Source organism: Bos grunniens, chromosome 13 (genome assembly GCF_055505025.1).
Source record: "Bos grunniens cultivar Pamir isolate PY7600 chromosome 13, Bosgru_T2T1.0, whole genome shotgun sequence".
In the NCBI taxonomy this organism is placed as follows: Eukaryota; Metazoa; Chordata; class Mammalia; order Artiodactyla; family Bovidae; genus Bos; species Bos grunniens.
In genome coordinates, this window is record NC_141177.1 from 44,209,573 (window position 1) to 44,231,798 (window position 22,226).

The 22,226-nt window shown below is 49.8% G+C and overlaps 2 protein-coding genes across 4 annotated transcripts in view; one reads left to right on the top strand and one right to left on the bottom strand.

Annotated features, from left to right (window-relative positions):
* The window catches only part of LOC147360878 (uncharacterized), a 29,436-nt gene extending 28,315 nt beyond the window's left edge, over positions 1 to 1,121 (top strand). For both annotated transcript variants that reach the window (XM_086333746.1, XM_086333750.1), the window contains exon 6: positions 355 to 1,121. The gene's annotated coding sequence lies outside the window, so the exon portion shown is untranslated. The remainder of the gene's footprint in view (positions 1 to 354) is intronic.
* The window catches only part of SLC24A3 (solute carrier family 24 member 3), a 429,713-nt gene continuing 408,203 nt past the window's right edge, over positions 717 to 22,226 (bottom strand). The window contains exons 13-17 of one of the 2 annotated variants that reach the window (XM_086333740.1): positions 18,537 to 18,703; positions 15,206 to 15,320; positions 13,892 to 14,004; positions 3,964 to 4,029; positions 717 to 3,623 (exon numbers count right to left, since the gene is read on the bottom strand). In XM_086333740.1, the coding sequence (XP_086189866.1) occupies positions 3,423 to 3,623; positions 3,964 to 4,029; positions 13,892 to 14,004; positions 15,206 to 15,320; positions 18,537 to 18,703 (662 nt within the window). In that variant the 3' untranslated portion in view covers positions 717 to 3,422. The remainder of the gene's footprint in view (positions 3,624 to 3,963; positions 4,030 to 13,891; positions 14,005 to 15,205; positions 15,321 to 18,536; positions 18,704 to 22,226) is intronic. The other variant, XM_086333741.1, reaches the window with a different exon arrangement.

The following is a 22,226-nucleotide window of genomic DNA, read 5'->3' on the forward strand; positions in this document are numbered from 1 at the left end:
CCTAGTATTTTCCCACCACCTGGGAAGAGATTTTTAAAAATAAATTTGGAACTGTGAATTACCAGCTATTTTTCTTCTGATTCCTATAAAACAATTCTATTGAGGTTCAGGTGGAAACTTGGCTTGTTTGCTCCTCTCGGGCTACTTTTAGATCCTTGTAATGATTTTTGTTTGTTTGGCTGCACCTCACGGCATGCAGGATCTTAGTTCCCCAACTAGGGATGGAACCCCCAGCCCCAGCAGTAGAAGCATGGAGTCTTAACCACTGGACTGCCAGGGAAGTCCCCTGATAATGATTTCTTGAGAGTCATGCAGAATATGGCTTATTATGTATTACTTTCTTTCCTTCTTAAGGAACCACCTTGGGGAAGTCTCAATTTTCACAACTGAAATCTACTAAAATCAGACAGGAGGGTGACTTGAGCCCTGCTGGACATCACTGTCAACGCTGGAATGCTCTCCCTGTTATGTCCAGCTGCAAGAATTCCTAACACACCGTCGCACGTATCCTAAGAATGACAGACCTAGCAGAGAACCTTCAAGATTCAGAGGGGACCCAAGATTTGTCACTTCATACCTGCAATCTGCCAGACACTGACCAGATTCCCAGAGGCGTCAACCAAGAAACAGTAAACATTCGATGACACCATCTTTTCACCTTCCCTGTGTCCTCCTCACTCCAGGGAGAAAGCAAAGAGGAAACTGCTCAAGGAAAGATACAGAACAGAGAAGTTTATTTTACACTATCCGTCCAAGAAAACAATCTCCGTAAAACCAGTGCAAAATGTGTAACAGAATCCGTAAGTGTGTCTCAGCTCAGAAAGCCCAAAGTGGTGATTCCCTCTCCTGCTCCGCTGGCCAGCAGGTGCCCCTCGGCCAAGGCCGGCCTCGGTGGGCACCGGCGACAGAAACATTCAACCCATTTGTAGCAGGTTATTTTTACAATTCATACCAGAGTGTGTACAGGGGAAGGGGAAAACCATACCGAATGAATAGGTGATCAGTGCTTAAAGTAAATACATGGGGCAGCACGGGGCGAGAATCCACAGTTTCAATAAATACAAGTGAACAAGCATGGGTGGGTCTCAACTCGGTGGAGTTGTCTGCGGAGTAATTCAGCATCGGACAGAACCTAGCGGAGCTGCTGAGCAGCGATTGACAGCAACATCCACAGTAACACGCCCTTGAGTGAGTCTGCATCCAACACATTCTGCGTTTCCAAGGTGTCAGTTCTGTTCCTCCTTCCTGTGTCCCCTCCCCACCCCCCGGGGAAGGGAGCGGGGCGCTGGGGCAGCTGGGCGTGGCGACTGGGAGGAGACGCTGGCCCTCGAGCCAGCAGTCAGGGTCCAGTGTACTCAGTACGAGGGGCGGTGTCTGTGCAAAGTGCGCTTCTCCACTTCCCGAGAAACCAGTGTCTGCAACTCCTGCCTCCGGGTCACTCCCTGCCCCGCCAAACACCAAACCAAGAGCAGTCTCAGAGTCTCAGGCGGGAGGCACTGCCGTGCCGGCTGCCTGGTGCTCAGGATGGAGAGGTTAACCCGGGCAGGCAGGCTTCAACTATTGCTTGAGAGGCTAGAAAGAACTGGGGAGAGAGTGATGGTCAGAACGGACAGGCGGTCAGCTGTCTTCTTCCTAGAAAACCCAGGGCCTCAGGGCAGAGCCCCGGGTGTGACGAGAAGGAACTTGTCCAGGGGCCTCTCCAGCCGCTCCTCTGATGGGCGCTAAATCCACACAAGCTCCAACGCACCTGGGCCTCGACCCCAGAGGACGCAGCTGGGATGCCCAGTGGATCAGTGAGGATCCAGAGCCCGGTGAGAGAAGATGCGAGGAAAAAAGTCAACATCTCTGGAAGGAAAAGAAGAAAAGAGGGGAGCCCCCAAACCAAACCCCCAGACTCAGGAACCTAGAAATCAGCCCCAAACATAAGGAGAATCCCAAACGCTCCCTGTCACGCGTGGACCCTCTCCTCTCTCTTCTCCACAGTCTCGGCTCATACATTAGGCCGGTCTTCCATCCAATAACTTAAAAAAGGAGGAGGGATATATACTAAGTTTGCCTGGCACGGGCCAGTTAGCAGCCAGTTTTTCTAGAATCTCAGTCACTGTTCAAAAATGGGGCTTGAAAATTCACGCGGAGGTCGGGAGTCTTCACGTGGAGGAGGGCAGAGACGGAGTCGGGGTGGGGGTCCGGGATTGGCGGGTCGGGAGGCGGTGGAGGGTAGTGGGGTAGGGGCAGGGCCCAGGAGGAGTCGAGGGGGGCGGAGGCCTGCGGGCAGCGCGGAGGCGGACTCGGGCGCCCGCTTGTATTGCACAGAAGGAGGGGCCGAGCTGGGCGCGGCCGCGGGTCAGTGGTCCCCGCACATGGGCAGGTTCACAAACGTGAACACGTTGAACTCCGTCATGATGGAGAAGCACAGGAACACGCCGTATAGGAAAAGGCACCCGCACCCCAGCTTCCTGTCCAGCTGCCACTTGTTCAGGTGGACGCCAAACACCTGCGAGGCACAGAGCAGGGTCAGAGGGCGTGGGGACCCTCCTGGGTTACGAAGCCCCTCCTCCACCGCGTCCCAGACCCCGCATGCGCACCGGGTTTCCCTCCGGCCGCTCTTCCAGCTCCCTCTGTGTTCCTCTTGCGGCTCCGTCCCCAGCATCCTGAGCTCTGACTGTCGGGGCACTGGGACTCACACTTCGGCCTCTCTCTTCCACCTACGCTCACTCCCAGGGGGGTCTCATCCGACTCCTTGGCTCTAAACCCCCGTCTACGTCCTGGTATCTCCAGCGTGGGCTTCCTCCTGAACCAGCTGTTCTGACCTAGCCCCTGGGATGTCAGTTCGGCACTGAAAACTTCAGATATTGGAACTTGCTTCTCCTCCCAGACCTACTTCGTTTCAGTCCTTCAACAGCCCTCCAGGGCAGAGGGGCAGTGGTGAGACCCTGTCCCAGGAATGCCCGGCCACAGCATCCGGCGATGCAGTGCACCGGCAAGCCAGCAGGCACTCGGAGGTCAGACACAAGGTCCCTACAGGCCTCACTTGTCAGTCTCTATAATGCGGCTGATATCAGTGACTACCTATTGGAGTGTGGTGAGCTCCAGATGGGGAAATTCCCGCAGTAAGCACCTGTGTGGCGGTTACAAGCATAATAATCCTAAGTCATACCAACCTGAAGAACCTCCTAAAAAGAATGAATAGATGGGTTTCCACTATTGTGTAAGGCAGTATTTAGTTTGATAAAACCTTGGCATTGGAGTTGCATGCTGGACCTGGAAATGACCTCTCCTGCCCTTGTGAATTCCCATTCTCTACCTATGTATGTTCTCATGACAGGTGTAATTCAACAAATAGTTCTTCAACAATTCAGGAAAAAACACATTGCATTTCCTACGGTGAAAATTCAGTAGCATACATGTACGTCATCAGACACTTAGGGCAGGTGGGTCAGTCCACATGGTGGTGTGAACTCGCTCCCACCAAAGGTGTCAACTGAGTTGGAACAGTACATTATGCAAGTGGATGGATGGCCAAGGCAGTGCAGTGGCATCAGAGTGCATTCACTGTCCAGCAAGTCTGTCCTCGGTCTTTGGGTGTTGGTCACATCCATGGATTTATGGAGATGTTTAGGAACCTGGAATAGTCAATTAATTGGAATATAACCTTCTGTAGCCTCATCTTGCATAAAAAGTGGGATTCCCCCTATTGCTTTTGATAAATGTTTGTGTTTGACATGAGACAGGTTGTGCTTCCGAGAGGAGGCTGGCTCCTTTCAGAAAGGGAGGCTTTCTCGGGGGTTGCCAGGACCCATTTGTGGAGGACACAGCCACGAGACAGGAGAACCTCAAGGCTGACTGTCCCTATCCACCGGGAGGCCAAGCCTATCTGGTGTCCAAACAGACTCTGTAGCCAGAGAACCCAAGGGAATGGGGGCAGAGGTGGGGACTGGAGAGTGGAGAGAGCTGCAGACCCACCGTGACGAAGACGGAGGCCAGGAGCAAGCCCACGGAGTAGATCAACCCCCTGCTGTTCAGCCGAATCTGTAAGAGAGGATGACACAGAGTTAGGCTCCCGAAACATCTGCCAAGTGCGGGGCGATAAATTCTAGTGAGGCCAAGACCCTCCTCCAGGATGGAGGGCAAATGGCAGCTTTGCAGTGGGTATGGCACTTTCCTTGACACCCAGGGGGAACCCTGGCCTGGTCCACCCTCAGCCCCATCCCTTCCCCCTCCAGCAGCGGTATTTGCTGACTGCCCTGTGGCCACTTGAATTCTCCATCCGGCATGGCCTGATTCTTATTTACTGGGGGACTTGACTTCCAGGGAGCTTCCGATCTCCCGACACACAACGTTTAGGGTAAATTTAATAACGTGGGTCATGAGAGCAATATTTTGAAAAATATGACTAAACTTTTTAATCTCTTTTGCATTCAAATGTCTGTGACCTTCACCTGAACTTGATGGGAAGTGGTGAGTGAGGGTTGCTATTTTGAACAGGCAAAGAAGAGTTAACATTCAATTCCTGATATTTTGTTTGTTTTCCACAGTAACACAGTGGGGTTAACAGGCAAACTTTGAAGATTAAAAAAAATACAAACAACAATTTCTGGAATTCTTAGGAGCCCTGTCCAGTGCAACTTCCCATGAGGCATACATAGTCTTAGTTCCCTGATCAGAACCTGTGCTTTCAGCAACAGAAGCAGAGTCTTAACCACTGGGTCACCAGGGAAGTTCAAGGGCAGTAAGTCTTATCCCCGTAAAAAACCAGTTTCTTGGGGTCTTGCTAAGCCAGACAATCTCACCAACCCTTCTCACCTCTGGATAAGACTTGGAGCCTCAACTGTGCAGTGTGGACCTAAACCAGCATCCCCTGCTCCTGCCTCACAGATGCGAGGCCCAGGAAGTGCAAAGGCAGACGGTCCCCATGGCAATGCCCTTCTGAGAGCAGGCAACACACTCGGATTGTTCAGCCTTGACATTTAACGTTGTTTTTATTTCTTGCCTTCGAAACTATGAATTTTATCCTCCAATTCCCTCTTGGCAGTTGCTAGAGAGGAAACAGGAGGCTGGCTGGTTCCTGAGTCAACAGGAATTTAGGCTCCACGGATGTGTCTTTTAGTGCAAACGCACACAGAGACTGCATCACCCCCAATTTCCTGCATGCATGTGGCTCATAAAACAGTCCCCTGAATCCTATACTGTTTGTTTAAGGACCTGAACCTGCAGCCTCAAAGACTCTGACTTCCCCCACATTGCAGTTTAAAATCTCTGTATGTTTTGAGGTCAGCTCCACCCGACCAGCAAATTCTTTTAGGAAAAACAAGAAGCCCCTGGATTTTCGCTAATTGGTTTATAACTCGGAACACATGTGGTTGTCACTTTGCATTTTCTAACTTGAGTGGTTTGAACACTTGCTTAGGCTTGGGTTCCAAGTGGATATGTCCAGCTGGGACTTTACGCTATATAACATCACAGGGTGGGGGGCTTTCCTTGAACAGTGACATGAGGTCAGAAAGTGAATGAGCCGACCGAAGAGAAGCACTGGAACACAGCTTTCTCCCCGGAGTGCGTGACCACACACGGGCTGCACTGAGTTCTCGTGGCAGCTCCTCAAGGTGTCCTGAGCTGCCTGTAAAGGTGAGACAGCTGAGGCTCCAGGAAGTGAAGCCCCACTCTCCCTGCATCTCCACGTGTTCCCAGAAGTTCTTTGAACCCTGTCGTTCTGGGGCTTTTACGGAGGCCTCGTTATGGAGGCACAGCTGATTAAATCTACAGCTGCTGCTGACTGAGGGACTTCCAGCCCCTCTCTCTGCCCCAGAGTTCACAGTATTGGGAAGCAAAGTTCCAGCCCTCAAACCACAGGGTTGGTTCTCCTGCCAACCAGCTCCATCCTTAGAAGCTATCCTAAAGTCATCTCATTCACATAAAAAGATAATTCTGAGGCTTTTAGGAGCTCTGTGCTAGAAAAAAAGACCAAACATAAATTTCTTACTACAAATCGCTGTATTACACAAGGTCAGGGAGCTGGTAAGGGGTCACGTCTGCACTTAGAGTCAGGCTTCAGCCTGAAAATTCTAGACTCTTCAATGCACCTTGCAGGGCACAGGAGAAAAGCCAGGGCTTCCTCTACCTGCTAAGAACTCTCTAGGCTCACATCTGGGCCCCTTACCATCTTGGTGGGACCACCTGACTCCCTGGAGCCCACGCTGGCATCTGTGGTCTGTGTTTGAGGCTCCTCCTCAAGCCCTGGAAGAGCCACCACCCACCTCTCTGGTCACACCTGCCCACCGCCTACTGGGTTCCCTCCCCACACACCCGGAATAAAGTCCTCACCCCATCCTCATCTTCAGAATAGAGTGGTTTTGGGAGGGATCTAAAACTTTGATGGTGAGACTGAATCTACTTCAGGCCTTGGTGACCCAGGAAAGACCCTACCTCCCCCCAAACATCACCTCATTTTTCCTAAAATCTAAAGAGCAAGATTCACCTTAAGGGGATTGGGTGGTGTCATTGCAGCCCCTAGGGCCTTGTTAGAACAGCTTTGAGAAGAACCATTCATTGTGAAGCCCCCAGATGATCCCCAGTTACCCCACTAGGTCTGTGGGAACAGCCTGTGGCCAGGCCCTGGGAATAGTTTCTGCATTTTCCTGGTTTCCATGGTGTCAGTATTCCTGCCAAGGTCAAGTGCAAGCTGCCCATGTGGCCTCACTGAGAGTAGAGTGGGGAAGGGCTCCGTGTAGCTGCCCCGGGGTTGGGGCAGGGTTTGCAGAAAAAGAAAAACTGGCCTGGCAACTGGAACAGAAACTGCATACCAGAAGATCGACTCAAGAATGTTTTTCCTCGAGAAGGAAGACGTGGTAGCATTGAGAACTGACTGGTAGGTTCTGGGTGCACTGGCTGAGTCGGACACATCTTTGCTCTCAGAGGGTGAGGGAAGATGACACCCCACCCCCACCATGTGACTGCAGAGGCAGTGGACATGGCTGGGTGGCTTCTCAGAGGAGGTGACAGCTGGAGGACAGCCGGCATTGGAAGGAGGACATTGGGAAGAGCCTTCCTCCATGTGGCCAGTCTTTCTGGAAACATTCTCCTCATCCTTGCCCTTTCTGGCCGACCACCCCCCAGCCTCCTTCCCTGAATGGTTTTCTCACTACCTGACATCAGGGTATGGTCATGGTTCTCTTCTCTGTTTACACTTACTCCCTGTATGAGCTTTATGCTTAAAAACCCATAGCAACTCTCTTGACTGTCAGAGGTCTTGCCTCTGAATTTATCTCACTGTCTGCCTGATGTCTCCACCAGGATGACCCTCAGACACATCACACCTCATCTGGTTCTAAGCACAACCCTGGATCCTGTTGCTTAAATATGCACTCCCACCCTGGCTCCCCTGGGGGCTCTCTCCCCCAGGTCACATATTCTGTTTTTCCTACAAATGCTTCATAACTGGTCTGGCTGCCCTCTGTCATGTCTGGCTCCACGATGGTGTGATCACTCACCTAGAGCCAGACATCCTGGAATGCGAAGTCAACTGGGCCTTAGGAAGCATCACAACGAACAAAGCTAGTGGAGGTGATGGAATTCCAGTTGAGCTATTTCAAATCCTAAATGATGATGTTGTGAAAGTGCTACACTCAATATGCCAGCAAATTTGGAAAACTCAGCAGTGGCCACAGGACTGGAAAAGGTCAGTTTTCATTCCAATCCCAAAGAAAGGCAATGCCAAAGAATGCTCAAACTACCGCACGATTGCACTCATCTCACATGCTAGCCAAGTAATGCTCAAAATTCTCCAAGCCAGGATTCAACAGTACATGAACTGTGAACTTCCAGATGTTCAAGTTGGATTTAGAAAAGGCAGAGGAACCAGAGATCAAATTGCCAACATCTGTTGGATCATCAAAAAAGGAAGAGAGTTCCAGAAGAACATCTATTTCCACTTTATTGACTATGCCAAAGCTTTTGACTGTGTGGCTCACAACAAACTGTGGAAAATTCTTCAAGAGATGGGAATACCAGACCACCTGACCTGCCTCTTGAGAAATCTGTATGCAGGTCAAGAAGCAACAGTTAGAACTGAACATAGAACATCAGATTGGTTCCAAACTGGGAAAGGAGTACATCAAGGCTGTATATTGTCACCCTGCTTATTTAACTTATATGCAGAGTACATCATGAGAAATGCTGGACTGGATGAAGCACAAGCTGGAATCAAGATTGCCAGGAAAAATATCAAAAACCTCACATATGCAGATGACACCACCCTTATGACAGAAAGTGAAGAACTACAGAGCCTCTTGATGAAAGTGAACGAGGAGAGTGAAAAAGTCGGCGTAAAGCTCAACATTCAGAAAATTAAGATCATGGCATCTGGTCCCATCACTTCAGGGCAAATAGATGGGGAAATAGTGGAAACAGTGGCAGACTTTATTTTTTGGGGAGCTCCAAAATCACTGCAAATGGTGACTGCAGCCATGAAATTAAAAGACACTTGTTCCCTGGAAGAAAAGTTATGAAAAGTGTATTAAAAAGCAGAGACATTACTTGCCAACAAAGATCTGTCTAGTCGAAGCTATGGTTTTTCCAATAATCATGTATGGATGTGAGAGTTGGACTATAAAGAAAGCTGAGTGCCGAAGAATTGATGCTTTTGAACTGTGGTGTTGGAGAAGACTCTTGAAAGTCCCTTGGACAGCAAGGAGATCCAACCAGTCCATCCTAAAGGAGATCAGTCCTGAATATTCATTGGAAGGACTGATGCTGTAGCTGAAACTCCAATACTGTGGCTACCTGATGTGAAGAACTGACTCATTTGAAAAGACCCTGATGCTGGGAAAGATTGAAGGCAGGAGGAGAAGGGGACGACAGATGATGAGATGGTTGGATGGCATCACCGACTCGATGGACATGAGTTTGAGTAAGATCCAGGAGTTGGTGATGGACAGGGAAGCCTGGGATGCTGCAATCCATGGGGTCGCAAAGAGTCAGACTTGACTGAGCAACTGAACTGAACTGAACTAACCCTTTCCCCACACTACAGCTAGAATTCTCTTCCTCAAAGGACGGACAGTCATAGCAGCCCCTCCCTTGTCCCCACGAGCATGGCTCTCAGTGTCCTTGCCCACGTGGCCTCTCTGGGCTCCAGTTCACCCCTGCCACTCATCCCTGTCCCTCCCACACCCCCTCTCACACCCCAGGCAGAGGAACTGTCCTTTGGTCCTTCAGTGCCTGGAACATTCTCGTATCTTGGGGCTTCTACTAGCTGTTCCTTTGCTTAGAAAAAGCCTTCCACCTTCACCTGCTTCGCTTCTGATAATCTCAGTTTTTCAGGGTAAGGATCATTTCCTCACACGCATCCAGGTGCCCTGGCCCCTGCACACAGCGCCACGTGCTGCCCTGAATGCTACATGGCCAGCTCTCAGGAGGGCAGGGGTCACACTGTGCGGTCATGCCCTCCCAGCGGCTGGGGCCCCAGGAGCACAGGACAGTGTCTGTCTGGCTCACTGAGGCAGCCCCAGTGACGGCTACCAGCTCAGCACAGAGAAGGCAGTCAATTCGTGTCTGAGTAGAAGAGTGACCTGGACAGAGGTGTGGTGGGGAGAACTCCTCCAATCACTTCTTTTTACCTCCATGGATTCTGGAATAAGGTGGACTCTTGCTTGGAGAGAGGGAAAGACAGACTTCCTTGCTGCCCCTGTTCGCTGCTTCTTAGGGTTCTTTTACATTTCTAAGCCCCAGCTCAGAAATCTAGATTTTGCCCTAGCTGCCTGGAGCCTGCCTGGTGACTTTCTTAGTTTGGTGGGAGCAGGTGGGAGAGACTTATCACTGAAATGGAATAAGAAGTACTCATTTTCCAAACCGACTTTTAGAAACAGCTATTACTGGGGGCACTTAAGTAGCTAGCTGGCTTCTGAGCAAGACACAAGTACTGAGAAATGTCAAAATCTGTGCAACTGCCTTCCTTCCTTGCTGTCAGATGCCTGAACCTAATACTTTGCACAAAACAGCTGTCTCACTGGTAATTATCCAGTAATCATGACCTGGAAATCCATCTAGGCGAGATGGAAAAATGGCTTCAGAACTGAAGCAGCTCGCTTGCGAGGGTGGGGAAGCCATTAAATCCACACAAGCCACTGAGTACTGATATCAGAGAGACAGGAAGATGTCATGGGGTCACTGAAATGCTAACAGGTGGAGGCCCCTGACTGTCCTTTCAGAAGGAACACTCTCTCCTGGAAAAAGCTGGAGGCGGAGATGAGGGAAGACTAAACATTCAAGACCAATAAGCCTCTAAATTTGCTTTTCCATGAGCCTGAAATTAGCTTTCCAAGCAACTTCTGCATCTTGGCCTGAAGTTAGACATGCCCCTACAGTGTGGCTGGGTGTGGGGGGCTGGCCCAGGGGGCCCGATGGAAGCTGTGGAGGGACCAGGGCGTGGACAAATGGGTCACGGAAGGATCCAGAGTGGTTCCTCTGACATGCAGATGGAAACTGGGTAGACTCACCTCTTACTGCAGCTGCGGGCAGTGGCTGTTTGAGCTGCACCAATGCCTGTGGGATTTTACTCCTAACTTTTTCTGGATGTCTGAGAATCACCACCATGAATGTACATTATTTAACTGGGCTGAATTACAGCCACACTCTCAGGAGCTACTGATGTATGAGGAATGCTCATCCCTACAATTGAGGAAATAAAATGTATTCACTATTTAAACAAGGTAAATGTCCTGCTGCATGGATGGCAAACGCCAAGTGGACATGGTCTCACACTCAGGCTCTAGCAATAGGGAACCAGTGTGGGTTAATGACTGTCGGACAAAGTCGGTCTTGTTCCAGCCACATGTCAAGTGCTTGAATGTCTCATGGGACTAGTGGCTGACTGTATTCCACATTCCATGGCTGGAACATTTCCATCACTGCAGAAAGTTCAACTGGGCAGGCTCTGCTCCAGAGTTTTCCCTGATTAGAATTCTCTAGTTAAAGTTTCTCTAATTTTCTATAACTTGGAAGAAAAGCTATGACACACCTAGACGGCATATTAAAAAGCAGAAACATCACTTTGCTGAGAAAGGTCCATATAGTCAAAGCTATGGTTTTTCCAGTAGTACATATGGATGTGAGAGCTGGACCATAAAGAAGCCTGAGCACTGAAGAACTGATGCTTTTGAACCGTGATGTTGAAGAAGACTCTTGAGAGTCCCTTGGACTGCAAGGAGATCAAACCAGTCAATCCTAAAGGAAATCAACCCTGAGTATTCATTGGAAGGACTGATGTTGAAACTCTGGCCACCTGATGTGAAGAGCCGACTCACTGGAAAAGACCCTGATGCTGAGAAAGATTGAAGACAGGAGGAGAAGGGGGCGACAGAGAACGAGATGGTTGGATGGCATCACTGACTTAAAGGGCATAAGTTTGAACTAGCTCTGGGAGATGGTGAAGGACAGGGAAGCCTGGAGTGCTGCAGTCCATGGGGTTGTGAAGAGTCAGACATGACTGAGTGACTGAATAACAACAACAACAAATTTTCTATGAAGATCATAAGTTACTTTTATAATCAGAAAAAAGGACTAAAAAAAAGGAAAGTTTAATTTGTGGACTGTTGGAAAAACCCAGATTATTCTGGGAATGGCAAAACAGAATCAAGGTGACTTGTATTGAAAGGAACTAGCGAGGCTTAAATGGAAAATACTGTTCTCAGTTGAAGTACAGAAAAGGATGTATACCCAGGGAGGCGGTCCATACGTGACCCAGGAAAAGGCGCTCAGAGGCTGGATGAGAGGGAGTGGAGGGGGCAGCTTGGGATGGCAGAGAGACAGACCCTACAATAGCGGGGCACTCGTGGACCGTGGCCGCTCTACAGCCCCAGTAAGAGGTTATCCTGCAGGTCCCTCCTGTCTGGACTCCACTCTCAACCTGGCACCCCGGACCACAGGACTCATTCATGTCTCCTCCCCTTCCTGAGTAGCCAGCTCCATAAATGACCTGGAGCCCCCTTACATGTAGGTGGGAATGTGTGATTTATGGGAAAGAATATGAAAAAGAAAATGCATATAGATGTATAATTGAATCACTTTGCTGTACATCAGAAACTAACACTGTAAATCAACTATCGTCCAATAAAATAAATTAAAAAAAAAAACCAATATAGGGAAAGATGAAAAAAAAAAATCAACTCACACACAAAAAACCATTACCCTCTAATGGAGAATTGGGTAAAGGGCATAAAGAGATAATTATCTGAAGGAAGAATCTAAAAGGCCAATACATGTGAAAAAGAATGTTTAGTCTCTCTGGTAATTAAAGTAAGATTGACTGAAACACAGTTAAAAAACACAGTTAAAAAAAAAACTCATGCAGCTGAATTTCATAAAAGCCATCAAAAACATCATTATGTAAATCTATGTATCTCATCAGTTTGAATGTCATCGTTTTTGATTAACTAAGAGCACCCACATGGTCTGCCCTGCATGGCATCTAGGCCACATGCCCCCAGGCTTGCTCTGCTCCACTTACTTGGGGCCCCTTCCTGTTCTCCAACAGGCCGAGTGCATGTCTGCCTCAGGGCCTTGGCACAGCTGTTCCTTTTGCCTGGAATGCTTTTGCTCTGCCCTGCCCCAGTTTCTCCATGATTGCCTCTTCTCTAGTTATTCAGACTTCGACTCACAGTCACCTCTTGTAAGGAGCTTTCCCAGACCCCCTCTGTCACCACATCACCTCCCAATTTCGCAGACAGCAGAGAAGAGATCTCAGCTCCTGAGGACACATAATGCTTCCTTCCAATGTCTTGTGCTTATCTTAACTCTCTGGTGAAATCTTCCTGCCAACAGGTAGATTCGCATGAACCAAACACGTATGGCCTTTCTCACCATGTGTTGAGAAATTTCAATGGACACACTCTCCCTACTTCAAACAGCTGCGAGGGAAGCAACTTGGAAACAACCATCATCTGATAAATGAGCCACGATATTTTCTTTGGAAAACACACTTAGCTACAACATATTACACAGATAGACGAAAGCATGCTCAGTGACACGTTCAGAGAAGCACCAACACTGGGTTGGGTATGAATACCACAGAGGCATCATCCTTTTTTTCCTCCCTGACACAGAGAGAAACCTCTAACTGCAGTTTCTCCCTCCATCTCTGGACAGTGTCTGGGACAGGAGTGCCCCTCAGCAGAGGGGGAACACTTTGGCAGGCTGGGAAAGAGCACTGACATCTAGCTGGAACTCCCAAGTCCCCATCTGCAAATCCACCTGGAGTCAGAGTTGGCTTGGTCTTGAGAAAGAGCGTGGGGCCGTCACTGCAGAGTGTGACGGTCACCAGATCCCTGGCAGAGACAGCATCATGTACTTTGTGTCTGTCCCTTCAGGAATAAAATATTTTGCATGCAAAACAAATCTGCAGAGCAAGGGTTGGCGAATTAGGGCCTGCAGGCCAAACCTGGCCCCTCCGCTGTTTTTGCAGAGCCCATGAGTGAAGAAGGGTTTTTACATTTTTCATTGGTTGAAAAGTTTTGAAAAGAATCATACTGTGTCACGACATGTGAAAGTCATATGAAATTCAAATTTCAGCTTCTATACATAAAGTCGGACTGTAACCGCTACGTTTATTGACCCGCCATCACCTGTTGCTGCCTTCAGGCCAACACGGCAGAGCTGATGACGACTGTGATGGAGACCATCTAGGCCACGGGGCCTAAAGTAGTTACCATCTGACCCTTTCCCGAAGCTTGTAACAGCTCCATCTGCTCTCGAGTCCTGAATGTCCCCACGTGGGCCTGACCTTGAGAAGACTTGGCCAGGAGAATTTGTTTCCTCTCAATGCGAGTGTTTCCACACCTCCTCTGCCCTGAGACATAGTCCCAGTGGCTGAGGTCACCAGGGAGAAAATTTCACTTACATAGGATCCGTAATCCACAGCCAGGGTTTGCAGTGCCCAGGGGAGACCGAGCCCAATGAGGATGTCAAAAACATTGCTCCCGATGGAGTTGGACACAGCCATGTCCCCCATGCCTGCAAGGACAAGAGGTCACTGGAGTGAGGAAGGTGGTCCCTGGGGGGTGCCCCGGCCCTTGAAGACTCTCTCCAGCCCCTGGTCTGACAGCCAGAGACCTGGTGGGCAGGTGGGCCAGCCCAGGTGCTCGGGTCTGTCCCGGACCATCCATCACTGTAGGATGATTCCAATTATAAAATAGTCATTGAATATGTATTTTCAATAAATAGAATGAAATATACATTCTATTGAACTGCTGAGCTTTACTTCAAATATGATCATTGGTTAAATGTAATTCAAAAAACTAAATCTGGTTGCAAAATTCTGAACCATTCTGTGGAAAGGAATAAACTCAACAGTCTATAAAGGGCTCATGAGCTCACTGACCCGCACAGTTCAGTGTCATTACATTACCCATCTGCTCCACGCCGTATCCAAGTCTTCTAAATAACTGAGCAACATTAAGGAAAATAGTGTAACCAGTAGAATTTTGTGAGGACCAGTGGAGGACATTTTGCCAAGGGTGGCAGCCACACACTGTTTGCTGAAAACCAATCTCCTCCCGCACAAATCAGGTTCATAAACGAGAGTAGGTGCTGGAAGGAACGTGGCCATCTGGGGGGCTTCCACCCAGGGCTGGGTAGACTGTAATCTTGGTTTTGAGGGTGGAAGGGTCTGTCACACACTGAAGAGTAACGTCTGGCACTTAGGCTATGGGGTCCATCCTCTCTAAGCTCAGTTTCCTCATCCATGAAATGGGTATATGACTGCCCCTAATTCATAGAATTGTTAAATTAAGTAAGATCATGTGTACAAATTGCTCTGTTCAGTGTGGGGCTATCATCAGCAGATGTCAGCTATCACTGTATTTCTTACTATTTTTAATAATAGAAGCAATACAACCCTGGAGGGGATGAGGGGACACCCTAGTATACGAAAGGGTATATGGTATACCTATATAGGTATGTAGTATATACCTATACAGGTATATAGTATATCTAGTATATAGAAAGGGTCTCTGCCTTGCTCGAGGGTGGATCTTCTGGCTTGTTTCCCTGTTATTCTGATGCCAGGAAGACTTCTGACCAGCCTGGCACTGAGGTGGGCAGTGCTCGTGCACAGCTGGGATGCGGTGCCCTGGTAACTGCCATGCAAACTCCCCCTAACCCCTAAGTAGGGAGGTCTGGCTTCCCTTCCCAGCCTTCCCCATGTGGGCCCCACCTTGTCTGGCCACAATGAGGCTGGCCATGCAGTCGGGCACGCTGGTTCCAGCTGCCAGGAAGGTGATCCCCATGATGACGTCAGGAATCCCCAGTGTGTAGCCGATGATCGTGACCTGGGAGCGGGGTGGGGGTGGGGGGGAAGGGAGGCAGGAAGAGGCAGTGAGCAGAGGGCTGATGCCAGCCCTGCCTGCCTGTCGACCCTGTCACCAAAGCTGAAGAGTCTGCAATCTTGGCGGTCTAGGGGCAGCGTCTGCGTTCCGTGTCAAAGACAGAGGGCCAGGAATGTCTCAGGGAACAGAGAGGTGGAGTTACAGAGCCCATGCTTTCCAACCAAAGACTGGCCTTTTTCACACGTTCCTTTGGGTGAGGCAGGCGGCCTGAGAGAAGAGAAACAGAGTTGCTGGAAAAAGGCAACAGCGGGACAGTTTTTGAACTCAGGATGTTCCTGGGGACCCAGAATGGATGGCTGCCATGCTGTGCTAGGAAATCCACTGTCCAAGTCTCAGGTTGGCTGCATGACGAGACTTTACAAGAGTTGGGAGGGGGCTGAATAACACCATCCAGTCCAGTAAGAAAAGCTGTCAGCTGCCAATTCCTTTCCTCCCTTCCTGGCAGCTTGGGAACATCATCTGCCCACATCACCCTCTGCTCCACGGTGGCTTGCTGCTGCTAAGTCTCTTCAGTTGTGTCCGACTCTGTGTGACCCCAGAGACGGCAGCCCATCAAGCTCCCCTGTCCCTGGGATTCTCCAGGCAAGAACACTGGAGTGGGTTGCCATTTCCTTCTCCAATGCATCAAAGTGAAAAGTGAAAGTGAAGTCGCTCAGTCGTGTCCAACTCTCAGTGACCCCCCCCCGGACTGCAGCCTACCAGGCTCCTCCATCCATGGGATTTTCCAGGCAAGAGCACCAGAGTGGGGTGCCACTGCCTTCTCCGCCACGGTGGCTTACATCTGCCTAGAACTCAGGCACTTTTAGTGTAACTTACTTAACTCTCACTACAACCCCAGGGTACACCTACTGGTGTTATCTCCATTCTCCGAGTGGCCTTGGGGCATCCCCTGCACAGAGAGCAGGCCCGTGGGCATGGGCAGCACCTCTGTGTACACAGGGGGAGGGGTTAAGTCAACACCAGAGGCAGTGCTTCTGTTCTGCAAATGAGCTCATTCTGGCTCCCAGTTTTCAGATGGGCAAACTGGGAGGACAGCAGTGGGTGGGACGGAGTGACCAGGGGCGGGTGGCACAAGTGAGTGAGTGGAAAGAGACCCGTTCCGGGTGCCCTGGCCTCAGAAGAGGACAACATGCAGGAGCTAAACGTTAGGTCATTGTGGGATGCGCCCTCCCTCACATTCTATAAAACTGCAAGAAATGCAGACGGCATGTGGCCAGTATCCCACTCCTGCCAGCTCCTCCAGGATCCCTGCATGGGAGTCTGGCCTCCCCTCCAAAGGTTTGGGGGACGTTATTTAAATCTGCTAGGATGCCTGGCTTGGTCTCTTTCAAGCAGAGGCTGTGTGTCTCATTCCATCCAGTGCTGGACTGGATTTGTGGTGGCCTCAGATTCTCTGCCTTCCATGCTCCAGGGAGGAAAGGAAGACACGGAAACACAGCAGTTTCTTGTGGCTGCTCTGGAGCCTTTTGTGCAATGGAGCTGCAAGCATCCTGCTCACCTGTGTTTTTCTGTTCTCACCCTCAGTAGGGTCCCTGCACGAATTGGTTTGGTTCCATGGGGCTTGAGCTGGGAAGAGGACCCTGTCCCCACCGTGCCTATGGTTACCATGGTTACAGCTGAGGCTGGCGTACTGGGAAGCGATTCTCCAGGTCTCTGTACCAGGTCTCAAGGGTTTCTCCTGGTCTCCCCTCACTCCCGGCCCTTTCCCAGGGCTTCTCCGAACCTCCCCCAGAGTGGAAGGAGGCAAACAGAAAGAGGGCAAGCCTAAGATCTGTCAGCTACTTTGCATGTTAGTGGACTTCAGAGAAAAACCACTGGACACCTGGAGGTCAGGGATACCAATGCTATTCCCCAAAGTTGGCACCCAATGAAAAGGTCAAACAAAAACAGTAATGGACACAACATGAGGGAGAAACCCCTGCCTATGCGATTTGGATTGAAAAAAGTATGCCTGTGATGTTGAAGGCAAGGGGTAATTATGAGTTAGTTATGTCAGGTTTACACATTTGCTATTACCTCCAAAATAATCTTTTCAGAACTTTTTTTAGCTCTTGAGTTTAATTCTCCAGCATTTATATTTCATCTCTACCCGATGCTCAAGCACAATTAGATGTACGTATGTCATGGTTTTTAATTTCTTCCCAATTCCAATTATAATGAATTAGGGCCACTCCCCAGTTAAAAACGAGCATCATGCATGGGCAATGAGTGCACTCTGGGTTTCCTAGGATGGCTTTAGGGCAGAAACACTTTTGAGCGAAGGTCCCTCAATCAATGCCAACTCTTGAATCATTGTTTTAGCTTCATAAGGGACCCTTGAGCATTCACTTGGTTCAGTGACTTCATTTTCTGGTTGAAGAAACTGAGCTGAGATGGGGAGTGACTATGATGGATGGAGTGTCACTTCTCATACCTCCCACCTTGCCTCCAGGCTGGCTGCCTGTGACCCTGCAGGCCTTCCCACCAGAGCAGGTCAGGTGTATGTCCCCCACTCCACAAATACTTGGCAGATGGAGGCTGGGTGGAAATCTCAAGCCAAGGCCCCAGAAGGCCCCCATATTTGCCTTTTCCCTCCTGCATTCCTGTGACCCACTGTGAAAAGACATTCCCCAGGTAGCCACAGGTCCAAAGAAAATGGGCAAACACAGAGGAGACACGAACCCCACCTGCTGCCTGAACCAAAGGCAACCGCAATGGAGCTGAAAGCAGACTGATTAGCTGGTGCCCGGTAAGACCAGTCACCCACAGTCTCCCTGCCGACACATGAGCAGGAGGATAAGTTCTTTTGATTCTAAGCCACGGAATCTAGGGCTGGTTGTTACACAGTGTATGGCAGCAACCGCTGACTGATACAGTTACTGGGCTAAAACCTCTGCCCTGGCTCCCCTCTGGAGAGGGGAGTTTCCGCAAGTTGAAGGACGATGTTGAGAAATTCCACTAGGTGGCGCTGTCTCCTGACCCCCACCTTAGACTCTAGGAAGACGTAGCTGCCTGTCCATGGGGAGAAGGACTGAGAGAGGGCTGGTGGTCTTTACCGCCCCTCCCCTGCCTCCACCCAGACCCCACACTCTTCCCTGCACCCCATTTGTATCCTGAGAATCCTCTGCATCCTTGAGTTTCTCTCTGAAGGGACCCAGCACCCTGGGGTCCTGGACTCACCATCCACACCATCATGTAGGAGAAGGCTGCGATCCACAGCGTGGACGAAGCGAAGGTCACCATAAACCACTTCTCCCAGCGGGGCTTGTTGCAGTTGGGGACGGTGAAGTACAAGACGAAGCTCAGGGGCCAGGTGAATGCCCACTTCACTGTTTCCAGTTTGCCAGCTGGGAGAACAACAAAGGCAAAACAAACAAATCAGTGAGGCGCATTTTCCCGCTCCATCCTCAGCATGAGCGTCCCCAGACATTAAGCCTGACTGTGGTGCTCCTTACCACAAAGACTCGAGTGCCTTTCCACCAACAAGACCAAGAGGAATATAAAGTGCCCACCTGCTGGTAGGCCTCAAAATGAAGGATGTGTCGCTTCTGAGGAATACAGAGCTGGGGGGTACGGTTTGGCAAATGGAGCCAGGTGGAAAAGGATGCGGAGGATTCTCAGGATACAAATGGGGTGCAGGGAAGAGTGTGGGGTCCGGGTGGAGGCAGGGGAGGGGCGGTAAAGACCACCAATCCCCTTCCAGTCCTTCTTCCCATGGACAGGCAGCGACATCTTCCCGGAGTCTAAGGGGGTCAGCAGACATAGCGCCACCTAGTGGAATTTCTCAACATCGTCCTTCAACTTGCGGAAATTTTGATGGACGATCTGAAAGCTCTCACGGTTGCCAAAGCATTGCTTGAGTGTTTATATCCCAAGCTGCTATGGATTTGCAAATTCATAATTGCTTCCTGGCTTTATCTGCCTGCTTCTATGGACAAGATGATGGATCTTTTAGTGATGACCTGTCCTACCATCTCAGCTGCTGAGTGCCAGAGACAATGGTGACTATTTTACCAGGAGTTCTTGTAGCCTCAGATTCGAAAAACCCATTAGTTCTCCTTTGGCCATTACTAGCATCCTGCTTAGTGACTAAATAACAACAACAACAAACCATCCTGCATTAAGTACTAACTCACCTCTGAAGAGAAATATCAACCAAGATCTGCAGAAAGGTCTCTGTGCATCCTTTCTGGTCAACTTCCCAGCCCCTATCACCACAGAGTTCTTTCTATTCTCCAACTTCAAATAAATAAAATCATACAGTATTTTGTTTGTTTGTTTGTTTCTACCTTCTTTTATTCAACATAATGCTTTCTGAGTTTCATCCCTGGGTTGGTAACTCATTCCTAATTGCTATGTAGTGTTCCAGCCTGTGAATACACTGTGGTGTGACTGCATTCTCCTGTGTCTGGGATTTGGGCTGTTGCCAGTTTTCAGGTATTACAACTAACGAGGCTGTAAGCTTTTCTGTGTGAATCTTTCTGTGGGCATGTTTTCATTTCTCTTGGGCAAAGACCCAGGAGTAGAAATGCTGAGTCACAGGGTGGGTGTTTTTTTTTTTAACTTTATGAGAAACTGCTGAACTGTTTTCTAAAAAGGACTGTTCTAATTTGTATTCCCACCAGAGTTGAGGTATTTTTTAAATTACACTGTGAAAAGTGATGACTAAAATCTTTAACACAATTTATAATTGTATACTAGCATCCAGCACTTATTTCATACATCTTTCGCCAGTCTCCAAATATTTTCTTAAAATTGCAGTTAAGTTACATGATATCACTTTTGACTCCTGGTCTCCCTAGACTCACAAGGTGGTCTCTAGCGGGAGGAGAGGGGGCTTTCTTATCAGTCCCCATTCTGTCTGTTCTGTCTGAATCAAGTGCCTCAGTTATTTAAACTCCCTGAGCCTCAGTTTCCTCATCTCTGGAATGTTGACAGAGCAGCAGTCCATGGGGTCACAAAGAGTCAGACACAAGTGAAGCGACTTAGTACTCCCACATACAGACACACAGATACATACATCATGCATGTGCACTGTGCTCAGTCACTTCAGTTGTGTCCGACTCTTTGCCTTCCTATGGCCTGTAGCCCGCCAGGCTCCTCTTGTAGGTGGAATTCTCCAGGCAAGAATACTGGAGTGGGTAAGCCATTCCTTTCTCCAGGGGATCTTCCTGATCCAGGGATCGAACCTGGGTCTTTGGCATTGCAGGAGGATTCTTTACCATCTGAGCCACTGGGTAAGTCCATTATATAATATACAGCATATTAAATATATATAAATATTTGTGTATTAATATGCAACATATCAGGCCTTCCCACGTGGCTCAGTGATAAAGAATTCGCCTGCTAATGCAGGAGATGTGGGTTTGATTCCTGGGTCGAGAAGATCTCCTGAGGAGGGAATGGCAACCCACTCCAGTATTCTTGTCTGGAGAGTCCATGGACAGAGAAGCCTGGTGGGCTATAGTTCATGGGTATATGAAAAGAGTTGAACATGACTAAAGATGCACACACAGATGCAGCATATTAAATATATACAGTATATAGAAAGCATGTTATATGCATGCATCACATCAATCATACATGTGCACATGCTATATATGTGCACACACACCTATATTCATGTACACACACATATGCATGCATGTCCTATATCCTCTATTTGTATACTCCCACACAATTACGTACTTGTTAATGATACACACTCCAGTCAAGCCTTAGTGGCAGAAACATGCAAATCCAGGTCCCTGCAAGATTCCCGTGGGAGGGAAACAGATCTTTACCCAGTGGCCAAAGTATCTTGGCCTGAGAGGACCCTCGAGTGCCCTCTGCTGGCCTGAGGGCCTCTGCTCGCTCATTGCTGTGAGGAGGCAGCCCTACCCAGGGGAGGCCCTGGCTGGACACTCAGTCCCCAGTCCTGGCCTTGAATGGTGTTTCTTAGCAGCTGGTGGAGCAGAACAGGGGCCCACACTCGGGCAAGCCCATTCTCACTTCAGAGGCAGAGCCAGGTGCTGACCTTGCTCCCTGGCGTGGCAGAGGAACCCTGAAGATGGCTGGGGGACCCCAGGCCCCAAGCCCATGCCACCCAGCAGTGGCCCACGGACCAGCAGCATCGGCATCACCTGGGGCCCCACCTGGATCACCCAAGTCAGAGCCCACCCCTGGTCAAGGATGCCCACATGAGAGGGGCTGGTGAGGAGGACTCAGGATCCCACTGACTGTCTCAGCAGCTCAGGGCCCTGCGGTGAAGCCGAGACCCCCAGGGGAAGCAGGACCACACAGAGCATCGTTCTCCTTGTGAGCCTGTGCTTCCAAAGGATGGAGGGTGCCTGATGTGGGTGCTTGAGCCCACACCTGCAGCCATGCCTCCTAACGTGTGGGGAGACCCTATGGCCTCCACATGTGCACCCTAATCCTGGGGTGAGGGTGGGGAGCAGGAGTTCAGGATACCCCGAAACTTCACACGTAGGCCCGGCATGTACTGCGTCCAGGTGAGAAACAGGGAGCTCGTGACCCGAAGGGGGCCCTCGATCCCGCTGAGTGATGTGGTCTGTGCACTCTCACACCTCTGTCTCTGATGTCTTCCTGGAGGAGTGTGTATGGGATCCTGGGCCATGGGGCCAACAGAGCACCCAGCCACTTAAAAACTCTTTCATCAGGGATGACGTCAGGCGAGTGAGAGTTCTTGGAGCGAGGTTACAGTGCCGACAGTGAGCTCTGCAAACAGGGGCTGGGGAGGGGGTGGAATTCCAGACACAGCCCCCAAGGTCTGTGCCCCGGTTTTCAGAGCCCGTGCAGAGGATGAACCACCGTCCCTGACTGCGCTACAGTGTGAAGCAGAGCTGGCCTCCAGATAGGCAGGTAATCACT